At 49.8% G+C, this 23,641-nt stretch overlaps 2 protein-coding genes across 3 annotated transcripts; one reads left to right on the forward strand and one right to left on the reverse strand.

Annotated features, from left to right (window-relative positions):
* Positions 1 to 1,678: 1,678 nt before the first annotated feature.
* ROPN1L (rhophilin associated tail protein 1 like) lies at positions 1,679 to 22,393 on the forward strand. Its single transcript, XM_060145987.1, has 6 exons — positions 1,679 to 1,812; positions 2,122 to 2,296; positions 6,384 to 6,507; positions 7,696 to 7,857; positions 18,135 to 18,310; positions 22,236 to 22,393. Exons 2-6 carry the CDS (start codon positions 2,166 to 2,168, stop codon positions 22,330 to 22,332), a joined length of 690 nt encoding a protein of 229 aa, XP_060001970.1. The 5' UTR covers positions 1,679 to 1,812; positions 2,122 to 2,165; the 3' UTR covers positions 22,333 to 22,393.
* On the reverse strand, positions 11,622 to 20,085 carry LOC132517969 (uncharacterized). Of its 2 annotated transcripts, XM_060145984.1 has the most exons (3): positions 19,967 to 20,085; positions 18,288 to 18,513; positions 11,622 to 12,190 (listed from the first exon to the last, which is right to left on the reverse strand). In XM_060145984.1, exons 2-3 carry the CDS (start codon positions 18,371 to 18,373, stop codon positions 11,638 to 11,640), a joined length of 639 nt encoding a protein of 212 aa, XP_060001967.1. In that variant the 5' UTR covers positions 18,374 to 18,513; positions 19,967 to 20,085; the 3' UTR covers positions 11,622 to 11,637. The 2 variants fall into 2 exon arrangements, with proteins under 2 accessions (XP_060001967.1, XP_060001969.1); XM_060145986.1 differs by lacking the exon at positions 19,967 to 20,085 and having other exon boundaries at positions 18,288 to 18,557.
* Positions 22,394 to 23,641: the final 1,248 nt, after the last annotated feature.

Raw genomic sequence — 23,641 nt, forward strand, 5'->3', positions numbered from 1 at the left:
GCTACTTGGGCATTCCTGTCTCCTGCTATATTTTTCTGTTTCGTATTAAGTTACTGTACAGTTTACCTATCTTGTTTGTATTTGCATGTTTTTCCCTCACTTGAATGTAAGCTCCAGAGATTGAAAAAAAAAAAAACTATTTGGGGATTACTACTGTATTCCAGGACAGTCCTGGGACATATTGGGCGTTCTATAAATATTGTTGGGTAAGTAAATAAATGAATCAGAATAATGTATATATGGTTAAAATAAAACCTGAAAGCCATCCTCCAGAGGTGAGCACTGTCAGTAGCTTGGTGTTTGCTTCCAGACCGTGCTCTGCATAAGCATTCGTTCACTGATGCTCTTATCAACACGGGTGGTACGTGCCCTGGGCTGCTCTGCAGGTGGCTTCTTTCACTTTATATTTCTGAGCATCTTTTTATGTCAGTACATAAGTAGCTATCCCATTTAAAACTTTTAGCTGTATTGTATTCCATTGTGTGGATAAGATTATGATTTAAGTTTTATGAAAGGCAATTGGTTAACCCATTTTATTACATGCTATAGTAAACATTTTTGTCCATATTACTTTACTAATATTTCTGTAGGATAAATTCCTAGAAGTAAGACTGCTAAATCATCAAACATATTTAAAGTGCCAAATTGCCCCCAAATGTAATAATTAACACTCCTCTCATCAGTGTATGAGATTCCTCGTTTCCCCATATCGTCATCAACATTAAATAGTGCCTATTTTCAGTTTTGCTAATGCTGTTAACTTGGAAACGTGTGTGTCTTCATTTGGTAGGTAAGTTGCCCAGTAGAGAAGTTGTGTTTGGGGGTTGATACCTCTAGGGAAGGAAGGAGGGCTTGTCACTGGCCCCTCCTGAAGACAGCTCATTCTAGTTCTTCACCTTCGTGTCGAGAGGGGAGGTGGGTCTCAGGGCCTGTTTCATTCAGTGTGGGTGTTAAGGGCAGCTGCAGCAGCCAGCCAGGAGACCCCTAAACTAGGTAGGATTCACACCTTGTACGCTGCCCTGGTCAGCATCCACCAGAATGGAACAGTTTCTCCTACCCCTGGACCCAAAACTATTGTATCGGAAAAGGTAGCTTATTTTCTCCTAGACCCGATTAGATTGGCTCAACCGTCCTATCTTACTTAGGAAAACAAGTTAAATAGAATCTTCTTTTAGCTGGAAACTGCCCACTGTCTAAACTCTTAAGCGGCTTTTGAACTGCCAGTGAGTTCACTAAGTGGTGCCGATTGGGCCACGGGAACAGCGCTTGCGAAGGCGTCGAGGTCAGACACGTCTAGGACAGACACGTCAGTCTGGGAAGGCAGGGGCCAGATTCCTTCAGGGAGGCCCGTGCTGCGCGCACACACCAGCCTCCAGGACTTTAATGGCTTCCTACCTTGGAGTCTACGAGGCATCTCGCTCCAGAGCTTCACGGAGGCCATGCCAAGGAAAGGGGGGGGGCCCTTTGGGAATTCGCCGCTCACATTTGGCAGTGGGAAATCTATCAAAAGGCCCTTTCCTAAGGGAAATGTTCCGCTCGTGCAGCTGTGAGCTATCTGTTAAAGCAGAGGGGACGCCTAAGCCACACTGCTCAGGCGCGTTCCGCCCCCTCCTCCAGCACCGGCCTGAGGCCGGCTTCGGCTCGGGTCCTGTGCGCGTGCGCGACGCCAGAGGATCAGGGCCCGCGCGTGTCTCGGTTGCCTGGATACCGCTGCGAAGCAGTAGCTGCGGCTTGCGCTCCAGTTGCCGTGTCGCGGCTGTTGCTAGAACTGGCGGTCGGTCCTTATTTTACGAGGAGCCCGAGAAGGAGCGGGTAAGAGCCCTCGTCGGCCGTCCGCGCCTCACGAAGCCGGCCTCTCGGCCCGCCCCCAAACCTAGGATTCCGGCCGGGCCCTGGCCCCGGCCCCACCCCAAACCCGGGGAAAGGCGGGCGGCCAGGCCTGGCCCAGTTTAAACCTGGAACCCCGACCTGGTTCAGGATCCCGGACCTCGGTCCCGCCCTAAACCCCCGTCCTCCCCCAGGCTCCAAACTCCGGACCCGGGACCCCGGGCCCTGAGCCCCGTGGCCGTCGCGTCTCCCCCGCGCCCCAGGCTGACCAACCCTCCCTTTCTCGCCCCGCAGCACACCTTGATTCTTCCCAGCTTTGTCCTGGTCTGCGGAGAGCGATGCCTCTTCCCGACACCATGTTCTGCGCGCAGCAGATCCACATTCCCCCGGAACTGCCGGACATCCTGAAGCAGTTCACCAAGGCTGCGATCCGCACCCAGCCCGCCGACGTGCTGCAGTGGTCCGCGGGGTAAGCGCCCCAGGGCCAGCGCCTGGGAGAGCCGGCCCGTCCCCGTGCCCAGTCGTGCCTAGTGAATCCTTCCTGGACCAGTGGTCCAACGCTCGGGACACTTAGGGTACCGGCAAAACTTTCACTTTAGCATTGGTGGTATCTACACCTTAAAGTATCATCTAGGAAACATCATGGTTTTATTGACCACGAGACCAGAAATTACTGCAAAGTGCTCATTTATCTACAAAGCAATGACAGCTCCATTGTTGGAGAGTGGTATTTATGCAGGTAGACTAAAATTTATAAAACAGTTACACTGGGTAAAAAGTTTCTGCATTGTGTTACAAAGTCAAACTATCACAGTTTCTTTATTTGTGAAATGATTTTTACAAGGAGGAATCTTATGATTATGTTCCTTGTCTTCAGAGAACCCTCCAGGATTAGGTACCTGTTGAGTTTATTGGAACCAGAAGGTCTGGTTCACGTTGGGGTAACCATCCCAAGGCTGCTATAAGGTCAAACTCTGCCCAGCTTAGTTCACAACACATGAATCTTCGCAGTTTCTTGCAGCAAACATTCTAACCATTTCCAGGAACAGACATTAATACTTTAAAAGTCACAACTCAACAGACCTTAGAACCATTAAAATAAACCCTGTTGATTTTATAGGAAGGCTCTTTGTCCTTTTTCAGTAAACAAATTCAGACTCGGAAACTCAATTTTGTGGTCCCAAGAATCAGTATAAATTTAACTTAATATTTTTTAGTAACTAGCCCGTCAAATTTTGCTGACCTTCCCTAAACCGTGTGACCAAAGTGGATTAGTTTCCTATGACTGCTGTTAACAGATAACCACCAAACATGTTGGCTTAAAACAAGAAACGTTTATTCTCTTACAGTTCTGGAAGCCAAAAGTCCAAAATCAGTTTCCCCAGGCTACAGTCAAGATATTGGTGGGACTTTGCTCTCTCTGGAGGTTCTAGGGAGAGTCTGATCCCTCCCCTTGCCTTTTCCAGCTTCTAGAGCTGCATTCCTTGCATTGTTTGGCTCCTGGCATACCTCCATCGCCAATACTGGCATCCTCACATCTACCTCTGCCTCCCTCTTCTAGGGACACTTGTGATTGCATTTAGGAACCATCCTGATAAGCCAGGATGATTTTCCCATCTCAAAATCCTCACTCGGGCTTCCCTGGTGGTGCAGTGGTTGAGAGTCCGCCTGCCGATGCAGGGGACACGGGTTCGTGCCCCGGTCCGGGAAGATCCCACATGCCGCGGAGCGGCTGGGCCCGTGAGCCATGGCCGCTGAGCCTGCGTGTCCGGAGCCTGTGCTCCGCAACGGGAGAGGAGGCCACAACAGTGAGAGGCCCGCGTACCGCAAAAAAAAAATCCTCACTCAATATCTGCAAACTCCCTGTTACCGTGTAAAAGAAGATCCACAGCTTCCAGGATTAGGATGAGGATGTCTTTGGGGCCCTTACTGCACCTGCCACCAGAGGCTACTGGTTAATCCAGCACTTTGCCTTCTGACAAATTCTTCTGTCTATTGCTTCTGAAAGACTCTCTCAAGGTTCTTGCCCAAAATTGTGGCCTCTAGTATTAACCATTATTCAAGCCTAAATAAGAGATACAACTGATTCATAAGAGTTTATTTGTTCTCTACCAAACATTCCAAGATTTAATCTTTTTTTTTTCTTGGAACATTACATTTGGTAACACTTTAGAGACAACTATTTTAAGCTTCACTTTAATTTAAAAGGCTTAATCGAGAAATTTCTGAATGTTCCATGCAGCTAATTACTCTTAAGAGCAGTTTTGGAGTTTAGGAGAAAAAGCAAGCATTAGTCATGTGTCCCAACTCTCTCAGAACAGAATCTGTTAGGGAGAGATGTCATCCAGAAGAGGGTGAATTGGTCTTTGAAAGATTTCATAGTGATTGGGGTTAAGACAAGGCAGAAGAGGAAACAGCGTATAACATGAGGGCCACGACAGGAGGGGAAAAGCAGCGGAAAGCAAAGCAGAAAGCCAGGGTGCGTCTGGAAGAGACTGCTGTGGAAGGTTCCAGCACGCATTCAGGGGAGGGTTCTTCTCAGACGAGCCTCACCCCCAGCCTCTGCCGCAACGCAGCGGCTAATTGGCTGTACATGATGATGTCATTGAGTCCTGAAGGCTTGTGCTCACGTGCGCCTTATACTCGAGGGCATGTGACACAAGTTGGCCTGGCCACTCAGGCAGGCTTCCTCCACCTCGGCTCTATGGCTGCTTTGGAGTGACATCTCTTTGGGGGGTGTGGGGCTGTCCTGTGGATTAGAGGGTCCTTGGCGGCCTGCTGACCTGCCCCCACCAGGTGCCAGAAGCACCATCCACCCCAACTTGTGGCAACCAGAAGTGTCTCCAGACGCGGCCAGTGCCTTCCTGGGGAAGGGGCGCTGCGCTAGAGGCTGGGCCGAGCCTGGTGATTGGTTTGACGCGTGGTGAGGAGTAAAGTCCGCGAAATCGTTGAAAACCCTAATTCGGAACATGGCAAAGTGAAGCACCCCCTCAACCTGGCCCTGTAGGTCTTGAGGTCCACGTTTGTCTAACTGCCTGCCTTTTAGCTTTCTCTCAGACTATTAAATTCACAAAATATGACTGGACTTGTCCTAAAAGCGTGAAAATAAAGTCAAATTTGAGGGGTGGAGAGAGAAGAAGGGGATGAGATATAACATTTCTGTTAGCCTAACAAATACCTATTTATCTACATTTTGTTACATCAGAGATGTCTCTATTTACTCATATCTTTTTTAAAAATTTTATTGGAGTAGAACTGATTTACAGTGTTGCATTAGTTTCGGCTGTACAGCAAAGTGATTCTATCCATTCTTTTTCAGATTCTTTACCCATATAGGTTATTACAGAATATTGAGCCGAGTTCCCTGTGCTCTACAGTAGGTCCTTGTTGGTTATCTGTTTTACATAGAGTAGTGTGTATGTTAATCCCAAGCTCCTAGTTTATCTCCCCACCCACCATTTCCCCTTTGGTAGCCATCATTACTCATATCTTTTATTTTTATTTCTTTTTCGGTACGCAGGCCTCTCACTGTTGTGGCCTCTCCCATTGCGGAGCACAGGCTCCGGACGTGCAGGCTCAGCGGCCGTGGCTCACGGGCCCAGCCGCTCCGCGGCATGTGGGATTTTCCCAGACCGGGGCACGAACCCGTGTCCGCTGCATCGGCAGGCATTGGCAGGCAGATTCTCAACCACTGCGCCACCAGGGAAGCCCTACTCATATCTTTTAAGTTATTACCTGTGGCCCTGGATGATTTAGTGTTTTGTTTCCCTGGATATGTCATTTCTTTGATGGAGGTAAAGTCATGGGGGCAGCAAATGATGTGGCTTCAGCCGCCGGCCCCGGCTGACACGTGCCCAAGGGGAGTGAGTTTCACAGAAGGACCCTGCCTGGCACCCTGCCCGCCTCCAGCCAGAGCCCAGGTGTACACCCCCTCCTGACTTGTTGCCCCAAACTGTCTCTGTGCCCCAGCTTATTCCCAGTTTAAGCAGTAATATCCGTGTCCCAGAAAGGAACAATTAAGGGAAAAAAATACTAAAAAACAAACAAACAAAAAAAAACAGGCAGGAAAAGTGAAGGGTAGGGGGAGGTCCGCACCTGACTTAGCCAAACAGTGATTTCCCTGCTCCGGGTGCCTTAGAGCTGAATAGGCGCAGAGATGCTTGAAATCAAGCCCCTCAAAAAGCAAGGCCAAGACCCTCAACTGTCAAAGTGGCATGACGGACCATGACCTTGCACTCGGGTCATGCGGGGCCCCGACCTCCACATCCCCTGGCAGTCTCAGGACTCTGATGGCGTTCGCTGGATAAGTGTAGCACCTGTTACCGGGGCCCTGAGACCGGGGCTGCCATTGTCCATGCGGTGCAGACAGAGAAACTGAGGCACGGGTGGAGGTGAAGTCCGAGAGCTGAGTGGAGGAGCCGGGACAGGAGCTGGGCCAGGGCACCCAGCAGTGTCCTCCCTCGTCACTGTCGCCCTCTGGGTTCATTGACAGAAGTACATGAATTCAGGGGCTGGTTGTGTGCTGATGAGCCTTCAGAGATGTCTGTCGTTGTCAGGTATTTTTCAGCTTTGTCAAGAGGAGATCCACTTCCTGTAAAAGACAGAATCGAAATGCCCATGGCTACTCAGAAAACAGACACAGGCCTGACTCAAGGACTCCTTAAAGTTTTGCACAAGCAGGTATAAGAGTTTGCTATCAGTCAGCTGAACTTGAGATAAAACGCCACAGAAAGCTCCATGCAAGCCCCGCCTTCCCTGCAGTAAACCTTCAAGGTTTATTCAAAGAAGGAATCTTGGATTCAGGGCCTCTCTCTGGTTTAAAGAACCCAAGATAGCTACTCATGATTATATAGAAATATAATTTCTCTTAAATACTGAATTCAGATGCAAGAGGCTGCTAGACTAAGAAAAATATCTGAAAATATGAAATTTTAGACATGGGAGTTGCAAGATCCTTCTTGAAATATGTGTTTGTAAAAACTATGCTAACATGATAATCCGCCACCTCCTTCATCTGAAAGACAGATTGCCCTCGGGCGTCTGGCTTCCAGCCCTCCTGAGAGCCCTCGAGACCCACCATCTCACTTGGAAAGTTCATAGAAAGTGTATTTTATCTGAATGATTGGGCTGTGTTGCTAAAAACAACCTCAGTGGTATAACCCTGAGTTTTAAAGCGACTCGTCCCCATTATACATCTCGAAGTCCTGTGTTCCTGTTCGGGGTGCAGTGACTTCTGGAAACGAGATTTTCCCATTTCTAGTTTTTCTAGATTTTCCCATGTCTAGTTTAAGGGAAAACGAATAATCACTGCAAGGGGTAGTTTGGGAAAAGACATGCTAAAGTTGCTCAAACCTCTTTCACGCAGAATATTGCTAGCAGATCACAGGAGTTACCAGTTTTCACGAAGTTGTCTAAAAGAGTAGAAGGAATAAATTTATTTTCAGTGTTGAGATTTACCCCATTTAACTGTTAGCATGTTTCAGGGTTGGATTTTATTTGATTTATTGGAGTTTTATTTGTATTGTGAAGTATTTCAGGCAGACAATAGAGAATCATGTACGCCATGTCTGTGTGCCCATTTTAATAAGTCATAACATTATGCCATGTTTGTTTCCCAGTCCTTTTTTCTCTTGAGAAGTAACTTGTTGCCAGTCTCTAGTTCCCAGCCCCCTTCTCTGCCTGTGCAGCATCCCCTGTCCCCAGACACACACATCCCCCCCTCCCCTCCCCAGGGCTAATGGTGCAGTGAATTCAGAGTTCATCTTTGAAAGGGGATGGGTGCTCTGTTTAAGTCTTCAAGAGCGTTCTATTACTTCTTGGGGCTTTTAAACTTAACGTAGATTGTGTCATGCTGTGTTTTCTAAACAGTGTAGCCACAAGGAATATGTGGAATTAGCAGATCTTGAGCAGAAATGGAAAAATCTGTGCCTGCCAGTAGAAAAGTTCAGAGCTCTCTTGCAGTTGGATCCTTGCGAAGACAAAATCGAGGAGATAAAATTTTTAGCGCTTGGATGCAGCATGCTTGGTGGGGTACGTACCTATAAGTAGCATATTAATAATTCTGTGTGCTCATAGGCCTGGCTTAAAAATGATTTAGGTGTTTCAGTAACCGAAGCAACACTTTCATTACTTTAGTAATCTTGTCTTAGAAAAGCAATTTTTTTCAGATGTTTATTGTATTTTAGGCTTATAGTTACTTTAGTTTACAAAAGTTAAGTACTTATGAATGCCTCAATTTAAAAGATGTTAACAGTAGACAAACCATACAGATACTGTTAAAATGTGTTTAGTTTTTAGAAGAGAATGCATCAGTGACTTTTATTAAACTACATGTCACTTGGTAAATGATACTATGTTGCCCTCATCTGTGCAAAGAGGCATAAGATTATTTTCTATTTTAGTTAAAATCTGTTATTAGTAACTAATACTGTAGATACCTTGCTGATGTTAAAAAGTATAACTCATACAACTTAGGAATGAAGACACAGGGAATTCCCTGGTGGTCCAGTGGTTAAGACTCCGCGCTTCCACTGCAGGGTGCATGGGTTTGATCCCTGGTTGGGGAGCTATGATCATCCCACAAGCCAGGTGGCTCGGCCAAAAAAAAAAAAAAAAAAAGACGAAGAAGGAAAAGGAATGAAGACACAGACGTTCCTTAAGGGAGGTGGGTGTGGTAGGGAGGGGATGGAAGTCTAGAATCTCTCCTTAGCCTTAGTATTTGAGTCACCCTGTGAGGCACACGGGTCAAGTGCAGGGAAAGTTACCACTTTAAGTTTGTGAAGAAAGGGGTTGAGAAAAGAGAGCTAGCTCCCTTTACTGCAGAGACGAGCAAAGTTTGCTACCCTCTCCCTTCAGTCTTTGGACCCCAGAGCACGTAACTGGCTAACTCTTAGTCCTCACTTCATGGGGTGCCCTCGTCTCGGGTCCACGCATCAGCCTCCTTAATTCTGTTTTAACTTTTAAGAATTACTTTATGTAACACTACCTCACGTGACCACTAACACAACTAAACGCCGGCAACTAACCTCCAACCCGTCCCCCTGCCGCCCACACCTGAAGCATCAGCTCCCCTGATCTCACGCTTCCCATTGATCCCATATGGACCCCAAGAAATACATCATTTAGTTGGTTTTAACTTTATGTTGTTACTAATCTTCTGGAACTTTTTTTCACTGCCAAGTAGATTTCTCTTTATTCATCTGTATCATTACAGACGCTGTGGTTCATTCATCTCCTCTGCTGTGTGAATATAGTGCAATTTACTGCTTCTGTTAGTGGTCCCAGCGAGAACCTCTGAAACCCCAGTAAAGTCGGGTGTTAGGCTAGTCGCTCCCTTTTGCTGTGTACCTGCCCACAGGCGGTGTTTCCGGTCAGCCATAGAGAGAGCGGTCAGCCCTGGGCTGGACACCTCAGACCAAGTTCCCTCCTCTAGGCTCAGAGGCCACCAGGGAGAATCCCAGCGGGGTTTCATTGGAGGAAATTTTTTTTAAATAAATTTATTTATTTTTGGCTGCATTGGGTCTTCGTTGCTGCGCGCGGCTTTCTCTAGTTGCAGCGGTCGGGGGCTACTCTTCGTTGTGGTGCGCGGGCTTCTCATGGCAGTGGCTTCTCTTGTTGTGGAGCATGGGCTCTATGTGCGCGGGCTTCAGTAGTTGTGGCACGCAGACTCAGTAGTTATGGCTCACGGGCTCAGTATTTGTGGCTCACGGGCTCAGTAGTTGTGACGCACGGGCTTAGTTGCTCTGCAGCATGTAGGACGTTCCCGGACCAGGGCTTGAACCCGTGTCCCCTGCACTGGCAGGCAGATTCTCAACCACTGTGCCACCAGGGAAGCCCTATTGGAGGAAATTTTATGTTGCTTTGTTCATCTGGAACTCTGGAAGCAAGATTTTAATAATATAAAATTAATAACTAATATTTGATTTTATGGTTTGCTCCTCAAAACTTAGTTGTGAAATTTAGATTTTTATAATGATGAGAAATTAGACTATTTCATATTTGGGGATCCATCTTTGTAATTTCTACCTCCCTACTCAGGAGAATCAGCCATTAGATTTCAAACCAAACCAAGCCTGTTTTGTAAGATAAGACCTCTTACTGTGTGTGGGGTGTGACACTAGATGGAGACATTTGTTAAGGATGGAGCTTCCTTTCTGAAGTGACTACTGGGGAAGGGACAGGGAAACAGCACACACACGCTTCTCTAGTCTTCCTATAACGTGTCACTTATCCCCGTCAGCCAGTGTGGGACCCTGGCCTGTCCCCTGAGGAAGCCACCTCTGCCAGGAGTCTTTGCTGTTGGCCTTTGACTCTCTCCTGGTGCCAGTGGCCCCCTTCTCACTGTGGAAAGCGGGGAACCTTTCATACTTTCATATCCAGGCGAAGTTCGCAGCCTGAGATGCCAGCTCTGCCCTGGCCTGCCCACCCCCGTACCCCAAGTGCAGGGCTGACAGCCGTGCTCTGGGTCCACGGGGGCCAGGAGGAGCCAGGCCCAAGGTGGCACTTGTTTTGTTGATGCACTGAGTGCCCGCATTGGCGGGGTAGCTTGGAGATGCCCCCGGAGCACAGTGCTGTGACTTCTGGGAGACGCTTCTTCATCTAATTTGGCATCTTAGCATTTGTCTTTATGCTTAAGAAAGAAAACCTTCACAAAGGAGCGGATGAAGAAGTGAAGCGAGGTGAGGAGGACTCTTTCGTGGGTCACTGCTGTCCACCTCGTCGCACACAGGACTGCTGTGAAATTGGACGCTGGTCGCTCTGCCTGGACGTGTCGTAGCGACTCCTGCTGCCCCGCCCACTCCACGGCGTCTCACGGCTTGTGGCTCTTCAGTTGCTCTTCGGAGCCACTCTAGTCAGATGAATCGAGTTCTCTGCAAAGATTGGAACCTCAGATGTCTGAGCCACACGCGTCGTTCACCCTCTGTTCCTTCCACGGACGTCTGTCAGTGTGGCTTCCTGTGGGCCTCGCCCTGAGTGCCGAGCGTCCCGAGACCCCCTGCCCGTGGAGGGACGTCTGGTACATCATCGAAGCCCCGAGCGCTGCTCTGGTTCTCACATCGAAGCTTCAGACGGGGTGGGGGAGGGTCAGGGGCCGGCCGTGTCTGTGGGCACCTCTCCCTTGCCGGGCGAAGCGAAAACAAGTCTGTGTTGTGACCTTCACCTTAGGTTTCTGCAGCCCCATCAGGGGTCCTAAGCATTTAAGAGGTGGATCAACATTTGTCATCTGTTTTTTGAAGTATGGACATCTTTTTTGTAATGTAAAAACGTGTGGCCCAAGTCCCCATTGCACCCACACACGACTGACAAAGCCCGTAATGACAGACTACCCACCTGCCTCTGGTTCGGGTTTGAAAAGCCTTTGCACTTCGAGCATCCCTCCGTGTGTACAGCTGCCAACATATGCGCGTGTCACGTAATTTCCCATTAGAACGTACTGCTTACGAACGGCCAGCGTTTCTAGCGTTCTTACCAGGTGCGGGAATGTTCGGAGCCCTTTGTCTGTTTTCTCTTTTGTCCTCCCAGCAGCCCTTGGAGGAGAGTCCTGTTCTCCGAATCGCAGGGTGGTGAGCTGTGGGCAGAGGCTCGGCGCTGCAGGTGGAGGTGGTCAGGCAGGATTCGGACTCAGACCACGGGCTCCGGAGGTGCCGCCATCGGTAGACGCGGGGGATGGAGGGGCCCCTGAGGATACCCCTGTAGCCCAGGGAGTGCGCCGCCCTCAGGTTGGGACACCGTGTCAGAGAGTAACATCTAGGCCTTCCCACTGATACCGTTTTATGTCCTCACGTGATCCGCACCCCAGAAATCTTTGTGTCAGCCTCCCAACAGCTCTGGCTCTGGACCAGCTGCAGTCTGGCTGCTCTGCCCGCACGCGCCACAGAGACTCCTGCTGCCCCGTCCACTCCACGGCGTCCACTCCGCCTGTTGGGTCCGCTGTCTGTGACGCGTCGAGATGCCCTGTGCACTGCAGGCAGCACCTGGCTCGCTCTCGGCCGCTCTCCCCGGGGCCCCCAGTTCAGGGTCCCGCTGGGCCTCTCGAGTCCATTCTGAGACGCCCATCCCCGTGGCCAGTGCAGAGATGTGGCCCTGACGTGAGTGCAGGCGTCCAGCCGCAGTCATGTTTAGGAACTGCCTCTGCTGACCAAGCAGCTGATCGTGGGCCCCTGGGCTCGCTGCCCCACAGGCTGAGCGTCTCCTCTGTGGGGAAGCGGGGGTGGGGTTGGCGGATGCTGGGCCTGGTAGCCCCTCCGTCCCTTCAGCCTGATGGACTGGCTTCACTCCAGCACCATGTCCGGCCAACTGGAGAATGTGTGTCTCCCTGCGGCACCGGCCGTAATCCCCAGGACCACGTTGTAAATTAGGAAAGCTGCGAGGATAAGGAAACAAAAAGGCTCGCAGGCTTTTTAGTTTTTGTTTTTAACATCTTGATTGGAGTATAATTGCTTTACATTTTTGTGTTAGTTTCTGCTGTATAACAAAGTGAATCAGCTATACGTATACATATATCACCATATATCCTTCATCTTATGTCTCCCTCCCACCCTCCCTATCCCACCCTCCCTATCCCACCCCTCTAGGTGGTCACAAAGCACCGAGCTGATCTCCCTGTGCTATGCGACTGCTTCCCACTAGCTATCTATTTTATGTTTGGTAGTGTATATATGTCCATGCCACTCTCTTACTTCGTCCCAGCTTACCCTTCCCCCTCCCCATATCCTCAAGTCCATTCTCTACATCTGCGTCTTTATTCCTGTCATGCCCCTAGGTTCTTCAGAACCATTTTTTTTTTCAGATTCCATATATATGTGTTAGCATACAGTATTTGTTTTTCTCTTTCTGACTTACTTCACTCTGTATGACAGACTCTAGGTCCATCCACCTCACTACAAATAACTCAATTTCGTTTCTTTTTATGGGGAGTAATATTCCATTGTATATATGTGCCACATCTTCTTTATCCATTCATCTGTCGATGGACACTCATGTTGCTTCCATGTCCTGGCTATTGTAAAGAGAGCTGCAATGAACATTGTGGTACATGACTCTTTTGGAATTATGGTTTTCTCAGGGTATATGCCCAGTAGTGGGATTGCTGTGTCATAGGGTAGTTCTATTTTTAGTTTTTTAAGGAAACTCCATACTGTTTTCCATAGTGGCTCTGTCAATTTACATTCCCACCGACAGTGCAAGAGGGTTCACTTTTCTCCACACCCTCTCCAGCATTTATTGTTTGTAGATTTTTTGATGATGGCCTTTCTGATTGGTGTGAGGTGATACCTCATGGTAGTTTTGGTTTGCATTTCTCTAATGATTAGTGATGTTGAGTGGCCTTTCATGTGTTTCTTGGCAATCTGTATATATTCTTTAGAAAAATGTCTATTTAGGTCTTCTGCCCATTTTTGGATTGGGTTGTTTTTTTTTTTTTTGATATTGAGCTCATGAGCTGCTTGTATATTTTGGAGATTAATCCTTTGTCAGTTGCTTCATTTGCAAATATTTTCTCCCATTCTGAGGACTGTCTTTTCATCTTGTTTATGGTTTCCTTTGCTGTGCAAAAGCTTTTAAGTTTCATTAGGTCCCATTTGTTTATTTTTGTTTTTATTTCCATTTCTCTAGGAGGTGGGTCAAAAAGGATCTTGCTGCGATTTATGTCATAGAGTGTTCTTCCTATGTTTTCCTCTAAGAGTTTTATAGTGTCTGATCTTACATTTAGGTGTTTAATCCATTTTGAGTTTATTTTTGTGTGTGGTGTTAGGGAGTGTTCTAATTTCATTCTTTTACATGTAGCTGTCCAGTTTTCCCAGCACCACTTATTGAAGAGGCTGTCTTTTCTCCATTGTATATTCTTGCCTCCTTTATCAAAGGTAAGGTGACCATATGTGTGTGGGTTTACCTCTGGGCTTTCTATCCTGTTCCATCGATCTGTATTTCTGTTTCTGTGCCAGTACCATACTGTCTTGATTACTGTAGCTTTGTAGCATAGTTTGAAGTCAGGGAGCCTGATTCCTCGAGCTCTGTTTTTCTTTCTCACGATTGATTTGGCTATTTGGGGTCTTTTGCATTTCCATACAAGTTGTGAATTTTTTTGTTCTAGTTCTGTGAAAAATGCCAGTGGTAGTTTGATAGGGATTGCATTGAATCTGTAGATTGCTTTTGGTAGTAGAGTCATTTTCACAGTATTGATTCTTCCAGTCCAAGAACATGGTATATCTCTCCATCTGTTTGTATCATCTTTAATTTCTTTCATCAGTGTCTTATTGTTTTCTGCATATAGGTCTTTTGTCTCCCTAGGTAGGTTTATTCCTAGGTATTTTATTCTTTTTGTTGCAGTGGTAAATGGGAGTGTTTCCTTAATTTCTCTTCCAGATTTTTCATCATTATTGTATAGGAATGCAGGAGATTTCTGTCCATTAATCTTGTATCCTGCAAATTTACCAAATTCACTGATTAGCTCTAGTAGTTTTCTGGTAGTATCTTTAGGGTTCTCTATGTATAGTATCATGTCATCTGCAAACAGTGACAGCTTTACTTCTTCTTTTCCAGTTTGGATCCCTTTTATTTCTTTTTCTTCTCTGATTGCCGTGGCTAAAACTTCCAAAACTATGTTGAATAAGAGTGGTGAGAGTGGGCAACCTTGTCTTGTTCCCGATCTTAGTGAAAATGGTTTCAGTTTTTCACCATTGAGAACGATGTTGGCCCTGGGTTTGTCATAAAAGGCCTTTATTATGTTGAGGTAAGTTGCCTCTATGCCTCCTTTCTGGAGAGTTTTTATCATAAATGGGTGTTGAAAGCTTTTTCTGCATCTATTGAGATGATCATATGGTTTTTCTCCTTCAATTTGTTAATATGGTGTATCACGTTGATTGATTTGTGTATACTGAAGAATCCTTGCATTCCTGGGGTAAACCCCACTTGATCATGGTGTGTGATCCTTTTAATGTGCTGCTGGATTCTGTTTGCTAGTATTTTATTGAGGATTTTTGCATCTATGTTCATCAGTGATATTGGCCTGTAGTTTTCTTTTTCTGTAACATCTTTGTCTGGTTTTGGTATCAGGGTGATGGTGGCCTCGTAGAATGAGTTTGGGAGTGTCTCTCCCTCTGCTATATTTTGGAAGAGTTTGAGAAGGATAGGTGTTAGCTCTTCTCTAAATGTTTGATAGAATTCTCCTGTGAAGCCATCTGGTCCTGGGCTTTTGTTTGTTGGAAGATTTTTAATCACAGTTTCAATTTCAATGCTTGTGATTAGTCTGTTTATATTTTCTATTTCTTCCTGGTTCAGTCTCGGAAGGTTGTGCTTTTCTAAGAATTTGTCCATTTCTTCCAGGTTGTCCATTTTATTGGCATAGAGTTGCTTGTGGTAATCTCTCATGATCCTTTGTATTTCTGCAGTGTCAGTTACTTCCCCTTTTTCATTTTAATTCTGTGTTGTAGGCTTTTTAAAACTGAGATTTGGAATCAGTGCCGCTGTGTGACCCTGAGCTCAGGCCACAGGGCAGGAGAGAGACCCCCATGGTCCTGACTCTGTTCAAAGGGTCAGTCAGGATATTGTCCACATTGCTATTTTCCTGCAGCAAAAAGGGACATGGTGGGAGCTGTGAGGTGGCTCATGGTGTCGTCACGAGAGCAGCTGTAATTCTGAAACTGGAAAAACCCACGGAACTGGCGCTGGAGATGCTCAGGAGGCCGCAGCGCCCGTGTTTCTCACGCGTCTCCACTTGGATTTGAGATCCGGCTCAGGCGTGCACTCTGGGCTGCAGACAGTGCAGCCACCTCCTCCTGGACGAATTTCCAACCAGGGAATAATGGGCAGGCGGTTGGAGAAGGGGGCGCTGGCCAGGGAGGGGTCCGTCCTTGTGGCTGGTGAGCCAGTAGCCTGACAGCCCACAACCCTTGGAAGTGAGAAATCTGTTGTAGGAAACAAAGTCCCCAAACCAGGCAAGGTGCCTCATGAATCCTTTAGGGTGTAAAAATTGCTGCAAATCTTTTTGCCAGAAACGTCAACACTGGTAATGTCATCTCGCCTTTGCAGAGGGAAGTGATGCCAGAACACTTTGATGTGTTTTTTCCTTAAATAGCTCTTCCTCGGAAGCGCTGGAACATCAGTCACCCAGCGCTCCTGTGCAGGCTCCTCGCCAGCTACCTCCCCCCACCGCCCCAGGTCCCACCCTCGCGACGACTGCCCTCCGCTGTGTGGGCTAAAACAGCAGCATCTAATGTAGCAATGCGTCCCTGAGACGTTTCAAGCAAGGAGCCAGTAAAATATGCAATTTTGTTTTCACCAAGTCCTCCCTCAGGACAGCCTATCGGGGGCCCGGCGTGGGCAGTTTTCCTTGGAGAAATGAATGCCGTCATTTTTCTAACTAGAGCATCGTTCTGCCCGCAGAGTTGGGCTAACGTCAGGACTGCGCCATTGCCCCAGCCCCGCCCCAGTGCATTCTGTCTCAGCAGGGCTGTCGGTCGGGGTGGGGCATGGCTGGTAGCTTTGCAGACGCCCCGAGTCCCAGCTGATGGCGATGGGGGAGATGTGCTCCTATGGTCCAGCCGAATGCCTGGAACCCAGGCACGTGTAAGCCCTGTCACTCGCTCCCCGAGCCAGCCCAGTGACTGTTGGCGGTGGTGGAATGTGGTGGTCACGGCCAAGCTCAGGAGGTTGGCTGCCTGCGTCCCGTCCCAGCTGGCTTACCTGGGACAAGTTAGCCTCTCTGGGCCCCCTTGGCCTCATCTCATGAGGTTACCGTAACGAGTAAATTAGATGCCAAGTCAGGCTCTCAGAGGGTCCCTGGGACGTGGAGGGTACCAGCCATTCGCAACTTCTGTGCAAGAACCTCATTTCAGTCCCCCTGCCTTTCCTCTCCTGCTGCCGGAAGCACAGGTGATTTTTCTCTGATATTGACCATGAGAACCTGGTCCAGCTCCTGGCACTCGAAGAAGCAAGCTGCTGTGTTGTAAGAGGACCTCAGGGAGACCCCCGTGTCGGGAACTGCAGGCAGCCTTTCAGAGCTCAGGGGGGTCTCCGGCCAACAGCCAGTAAGAGTCCAGCCCCGTTCCAGTCCTACAGCCCCAGGGAGTGAGTTCTGCCCTTCCCTAAGGGCGGCTGCAAGTGGATCCCTCACCAGTCGAGCCTCTGGATGAGAACCAAACCCTTGCTGCCACCCGATTGGAGCCTCACAGAGGGCCCGGCGAAGCAGTGCCGAGGCTCCTGACCCGCAGACACTGAGAGAGAATGAATGTGTGGTTTAAAATTTACACAGAGCTGGCTCCGGCCCTTTGCGTGTCCCTGAGGCCATGGGATGTACTTCCCCCACAGTCACTGTTCTGGTCAAGCAGGTCTGCGTGCGACTTTCCCTAAACCTGCACCTTTCCCCTGGGGACTGTCCTCTGTAGCCATCCCACCGGTTTTTTCTTGCTGTTTCTCCTTGTGAGTGCAGCCCAGATTCATTCCCACGGGAGCTTCTCTGGAGGGTTCTAGTCTGTCTCCTAGGCTTGCTGTCTGAGCTCTGTCCTCCCTACAGTGGCAGCTCCTCGATGTTAGTGCCACCAGGGATGTCCCAAGTCATTCCCATTTTTAAAAAAAAATTTTTAATTCTTTTATTTTTTTCCTCATTAGATTTTTTTCTATTAAGGTATAGTTGATTTACAGTGTTGTGTTAATTTCTGCTATAAGAGTCATTCCCATTTAACATAAGATAAAATCTGGGGGCTTCCCTGGTGGCGCAGTGGTTGAGAATCCGCCTGCCAATGCAGGAGACACGGGTTCAATCCTTGGTCCAAGAAGATCCCACATGCCACGGAGCAACTAAGCCCGTGCACCACAAGTACTGAGCCTGCGCTCTAGAGCCCGTGAGCCACAACTACTGAGCCCATGTGCCACAACTACTGAAGCCCGCATGCCAAGAGCCCATGCTCCGCAATGAGAGAAGCCACTGCAATGAGAAGCCCGCACACTGCAATGAAGAGTAGCCCCCACTCGCCACAACTAGAGAAGGCCTGCGTGCAGCAACGAAGACCCAATGCAGCCAAAAATAAATAAATAAAATAATTAACTCTATTTAAAAAATAAATAAATAAAATAAAATCTGGGAATCAAATTTTTTTCAGGCCAATTACAATACATCTCGATCAACCCTTTTCTTTTTCTTTCTTAAGGCAATTATAAATTCCCCTAGTTCTTAATTCACACCGAGAGGATGTACTTTTGAGAGAACTTCTGTAAAATGTACTCAGGTGTTTATTCTGCTGCTGTCTTTCCTTTCAGTTTAGTGAATCCCGGTAGTAACCGTTTCTCCACCTGGTTTGTGGTGTTTCTAGTCATTGAACACTGCCATGAAGCACCTGTGTGAGATCCTGACTGCTGACCCCGAGGGGGGGCCTGCGCGCATTCCCTTTGAGACTTTCTCCTACGTCTACCGTTACCTGTCGGGACTCGACTGGGATATATCTGCATCAGACACGGAGTCCTACCTCTCCTCTCTGAAGAACAGCATGTAAGTGCTCGAGGGCCCAGGAACGCAGGTGTCTCGGTGGCGGGACGACTTCTTTCTTCCCATTCTTCTCTGCTCTCAGATAACGTGGTACCCGCGAATCCAGCCTTTTGTAGAAGGGAAGGCGGCACACGCTGTGCCCCGAGGTGTCACTCAGTGATGCTGAGGATACCCGGGCCTCGGGAGGCTGTGCCGGTCTCTGCAGACTTCAGAGGGAGACAACTTATCTCGTCCTTAAGAAACATGTATCCAAAACGCATCTTGATTCTTAAACACGGGATGTCACATGGTTTAAAACCGGGGCATGTTCAAAAGTAAGAATACATTTCTCAACAATGAAACACCGAATGGGTCCCTGCAGGTGGAGGGCGTGAGTGAGGAGAGACCCCGTGCCCTCTGCCCTCCCCCGCCCCGTGCTGTGCTGCCTGTGTGTGGGGGAGGGGACGCGGGGGAAGGGCCACCCCTCTACGGCGGGGGGACTCGGGGGGAGGGCCTCCCCTCTAAGGGGGGCGACGCAGGGGAAAGGGCCGCCCCTCTAATGGGGGAGACGCGGGGGGAGGGCCGCCCCTCTGGGCGGGGGAAGGGCCGCCCCTCTAACGGGGGGGGGGACGCGGGGGGAGGGCCATCCCTCTGGGCGGGGGGACGCGGGGGAAGAGCCGCCCCTCTAACGGGGGGGGGGACGCGGGGGGAGGGCCGCCCCTCTAAGGGTGGTGACGGTGCTGCTTCAGGCAAGCCAAGAGGGAGGAGGAGGCCCTGTGATGAAAGGGCAGCGCCCCAGGCTGCCAGGCCTCCCAGTGCCGCCAGGCCTCCCAGTGCCGCCTCTGTGCCGGGATGTAGTCGGGGGTTCAGATCACGAGAGAGCCAGCGCTGGGAGCTGGTGACGGTGACAGCTCCGCCGCCTGGCCCCTGAGAGCCCACGCCCGGCAGGCCCATCACAACCTCCCAGGCTCGGTGCCCTCCACCGTCCCCAACCGCCCACGTCTGGGGTGCCCCGGAGCTGACCTCTCAGCCCTCCCTGTCCCTTCCTCCCCTCCTCCCTTCAGAAGCGCACCCCCTTGAGGACCCGCCACCGGACTGGGCCTCCAGACCCCGTCCTCCCATTTTTCCTCCCTCTGGTCCGTCATCCACCGACGTGGCAACCTCTCCCCTCCCCCTCGAAGCTGCGGCGCCTCGGTCTCTCTCCGCCTCTCCACACACCTGCGGCCGGCCCCGCACTCTGACCTCTCAGACCTCCGTCTGGCGGCCGCGGTTCCTTCATCCTCCTGGGCCTCCCCGTCTCCCCAGACACCACGACTCCCTGGCCCTCTCCTCGCCCGTCCCAGGGGAATCTGCCCGCTGCCAGCGGTCGCCCCTCCCTGATCCTCCTCTTTCCTGAGCCCCGCCGCCCCGTGCCGCCCGCTCGTGCCGCCCGCTCACCGAGGACGAGCCCGAGGGGGGGCCTGGCGTCCTGCTAAAGCCGTCTGACCTGGGGACCGCCCCCTGCCCCTGCTGCCGTCCCCGACCAGGCCCCAGAGCGGCTCACACTCACGCACTGACCAGAGCCCTCCTGTCCCCCTCCCTGTGGCCAGCCTCCGAGCCCGGCCCTCCATTCCCCTCTCCTGTCGCCTCCCGCGGGGACCCCAGCCCCTCCTGGCACGCGGCCCCTGTCTGGCCGCTGACCTCCGCACTCGGATGTCACAGCGCCCGCTCGCCCTCTCCTCGGCCGTGTAGGTGGGTCCGGTGCACACGTCAGGCTTATTAACACGTCCCAACAGAACTCCATATCCCCCGGACCTTCCCCTCTGCAGTTCTGCTTCCCCGCTTGTGGACGGCGTCACCGTCCCCCCACTAGGTCAGGACAAGACGTGGGTGACTCTCGACGGAAGCCCCTTCCCCCCGACCCCTCCCCCCGGGACCCGCTGCTGCCCCTGGTTCTGGCCCCACCGGTTCTCCCGCCTGCACCTCCCCAGCTCGGCCGTTCCTCACACGGCGGCCACCGTCCCCGGGAATGATGACTCGAGTCACGTCCCCGCCACGCCTTCCCGGCCTCTCGCGCCCAGGGGCTGATTCCTGCCCGACCCGCCACCGTTTGCCTGGTGAGCGCTGCCTGTGCGTCTCTCCCGCCCGCGGCGCTTCAGCCACACGCCGCCCTGGGTTTGGAGAAGACAAAGCTTGCCCCGACTCCAGGCCTCTGCCCTGGCCTCAGACACCCCGCCCATCTGCACAGCTGCCGAGGGTCCTCAGCTCAGCAAGGCCTCCCCTAAGGGGCTCTGCCCATGAGGCAGCACCTTCCGCCCTGGGTCCCACCGTGAAGCCGTCTTCCGTGCTGTGCGTGGAGCACAGCCATGCGGCGGGTTCAGCAGCCTGGGGTGGCGTCTGCACGCGGAGCGGTGCTGGGGGGACATCGGTGAATGCACCCCACGGGTGGTGGGGATGGCGGGACACGGGAGCCTCTAAGGAGTTCGGGTTATGTCTGGTGGCACTAGGGATCCATAGAAGGTCTTAGGGAGCGTGGTGGTGAATTTTGGTTAGAAGACCCCTTGAGCAGCAGATGTAAGGGGACTAGCTAGGAGGTTTCTGCGAAGGTCTGGAAAAGAGCTGACAAAGAAGCGAGAGGCTTTTTAGTGCTGCTTGGATTTGGGTGGCTGACTGGAGGTGAGGAGTGAGGGGAGAGAGCCTTCCAGGATGCCCAAGTGGCTCCCGCCCGGGTGGATGTTTGTGTCTCTCCCAGGAAGGACCTGGGGGCGGCAGTACTTGTGAGTTGATGTGCCTGTGGCGGGGTCGGGGCGGGGGGTGCTGCAGGACGTGTCAGGGAGCTCAGACCCAGGCTGGGATCCTCCCAGGGGGACGCCGGGCATCCCAGTATGAGGAGAGCACCAAGGGTGGGGCAGCGGGAGTCCAGCCTTTTTGAGGTGGGGGCAGTGAGTAAGGAGGACCTGAAGCAGGAAGAGTGAAGCGGGGGAAGTGACGCCAGGAAAGGCTTGGGGGAGGGGGCGGGCAGTGAGGGGCCTTGTCCAGAGCGGCAGACCCCAAAGCTGTCCCTTACGCTGGCCACAGAGGTCACTGTGCCCCTGGCACCGGTGATTTCCGAGGAGTGATGGGGACAGAGGAGCTGAAGTGTGGCCTCCAGCTACCCACACGGGTACAGCTCACACTCCCAGGAACGGGGAGGTAGGCTTGACCTCCACAGGGAGGGGCTGAAGGTAAAAAGAAGGGCATTTAACTGCCGGCTGGGAGGTCGGGGTTTATAACCTGGTGTTTGAAAATACAGACAATAACGGGATTCCCCTGCTCCGGAGCAGAGGATGGTCCAATCCCCATCCTCCCGGCCCGTTGCCAAGCGGCCACAGTGGGAGGCTCTCCCACAGGTGTGGTTCCCCTGGGCCCGTAAGAGATGGTTCCTTTTTACGGTAAAATATATTTTAGAACCGCTAACTTGTGTTCCTTTTACTTTTAAATATGAGCCCTCAAGACAGCTCTAATTTTCCCACCGATGTGGGAAATCAGCATTGTTACAGTTCAGTGTTTTTACATCTACTAAGTTGCTAGTAGAGATTTACTAATGTTCACCATCTTTTATCTATAGATAAAAAATCAAAAGATATACTCATCAGTGCCAAAGTTTCATAGACTTAAGACAGTCCTTTGAGTTTTACTGGACCAATGCTTAAAATAGAAAGATACTTTTGTTATACTAGTGACTAAAATTTGAGTTGTCAATAAAGAAAAAACTGCAAACATAGTACTGAGTTTTTCACCTAGAAAGATATGTGCGTTTTTTGTAAAAGGGAATAGAGTGCTTTATTTTTAGAGGTAAGAATTACTGATTTGAAACCATAAATTATCAATTTTTTAAGGTAAAACTTATAAATTATACTGTATTCCATAAAAATTGTATTGTGTGCAGTAAGAAATTACTAATAAGTGTCTTTATCTGTTTCCAATTTAGAGACTCTAGAAAGGATGGCATGATAGGACTTTCAGATTTTCTTCGTTCTAAAAAGGAAAATGTAGAAAACCTCGAAAAGAAAACTCAGAAGACATAGGCCATTAATACAGAGAAGAACACATTTTAATGTCAAAATAGTGTTTTTTAAAATCTTGGCATCAAATACAACTTGTCATTAACCACATGCATATGTAGTGTGAGTTTTTCTTTTAATGGAATGTGACCAGTGCATCATGGGGCCCTATTTAATGATTATTCTTCACCGTGTTCTCCTAAGAACCTTAATGCAAAACATTCACAGCAGTGAAATGATCTGAGTAAAACAATGTTTGGATGCTGCAGAGTAGGAAGGGGAATGGGCAGTTTAAAATCAGCTGTATCTCTTCTTCTTTCAAAACTCCTGAGCGTCAGGAAGGCAGATGCCCCCTGCTCCCTGGCAGCCACACCTAAGGCTCCCTGGGAGAAGAGTCTTCCGCTGAAGCTGGGTCTGCTCTGTGACAGGAGGGCCTGAAGGACTCACTGGCTGGAAGCGCATCCGTGGCTGGGAAGCAAACTGGACCATCAACTTGGACCAGCACTTGGTCCACTGGACAGAGATAAGCCTTGAGATCCTTTATTTGCTCTCTTGATACAAAGTCCTCAAAATGACAGTGTCAATGAATACATCTCAGGTTAGTTTTCTGAGAACTTGGGAATGTTTTCTCTCTGCAGATTTGTTACCATGCTAGTAAATTTTATCGGTGTTCAAAGACTTGTGAAAACCCAAAGTTAGGAGATGCAGTTGTTATCTAAAGAAGTGTGTCATTTTTTGCACTGAAAGGTGTGAAGTATATTTTTCATCTGGACACTAAGCTACTGTATTTGAGATGATCGTTTTCCTGGACTTACAGTCACCCTTGCAGTGAACAGACGATATAGAGAGACTATTCATAAAATTACAAGAAACTTTTCAGAGTTGGAGTTTTAAGAGCTTTTGCAATTTTTGAGTTGCTTTAAACCTTCTCAAAGTTTGATTTCCCCAAAGAATTTAAGTATTTTTCTCCTTCTAATCATAAAGCCTCCATGCACGGCGGTAAGTGGAAAGACACCTTAGGTTTTGTATGAGTGCAGTGGTAAGTCGTGTGGAGTGACCAGATGTGTGCAGGGGAAGCACTGCAGCAGGAAGGGGTGTGCAAAGGAAGACACAGAAACGGTACTTGGCCATCCCGTGCACCTGACACAGACCCGACAAAGGCGCAGAGGGTTTTGTGTTTTTTTAAGCCAGACAGTCAACCACCTCAGGAGGCACATGTGAGGCAGAGAGCACAGGACACTTGCATGTGACAAAGAGAAGAGATGTTGGCCTGCTATCAGGGGACAGAAAAGGGACAACTTAATATGATGGATGGATTCATAGCCGCTCTTCA

The sequence above is a fragment of the Lagenorhynchus albirostris genome, chromosome 3, assembly GCF_949774975.1.
Source record: "Lagenorhynchus albirostris chromosome 3, mLagAlb1.1, whole genome shotgun sequence".
Taxonomy (NCBI): Eukaryota; Metazoa; Chordata; class Mammalia; order Artiodactyla; family Delphinidae; genus Lagenorhynchus; species Lagenorhynchus albirostris.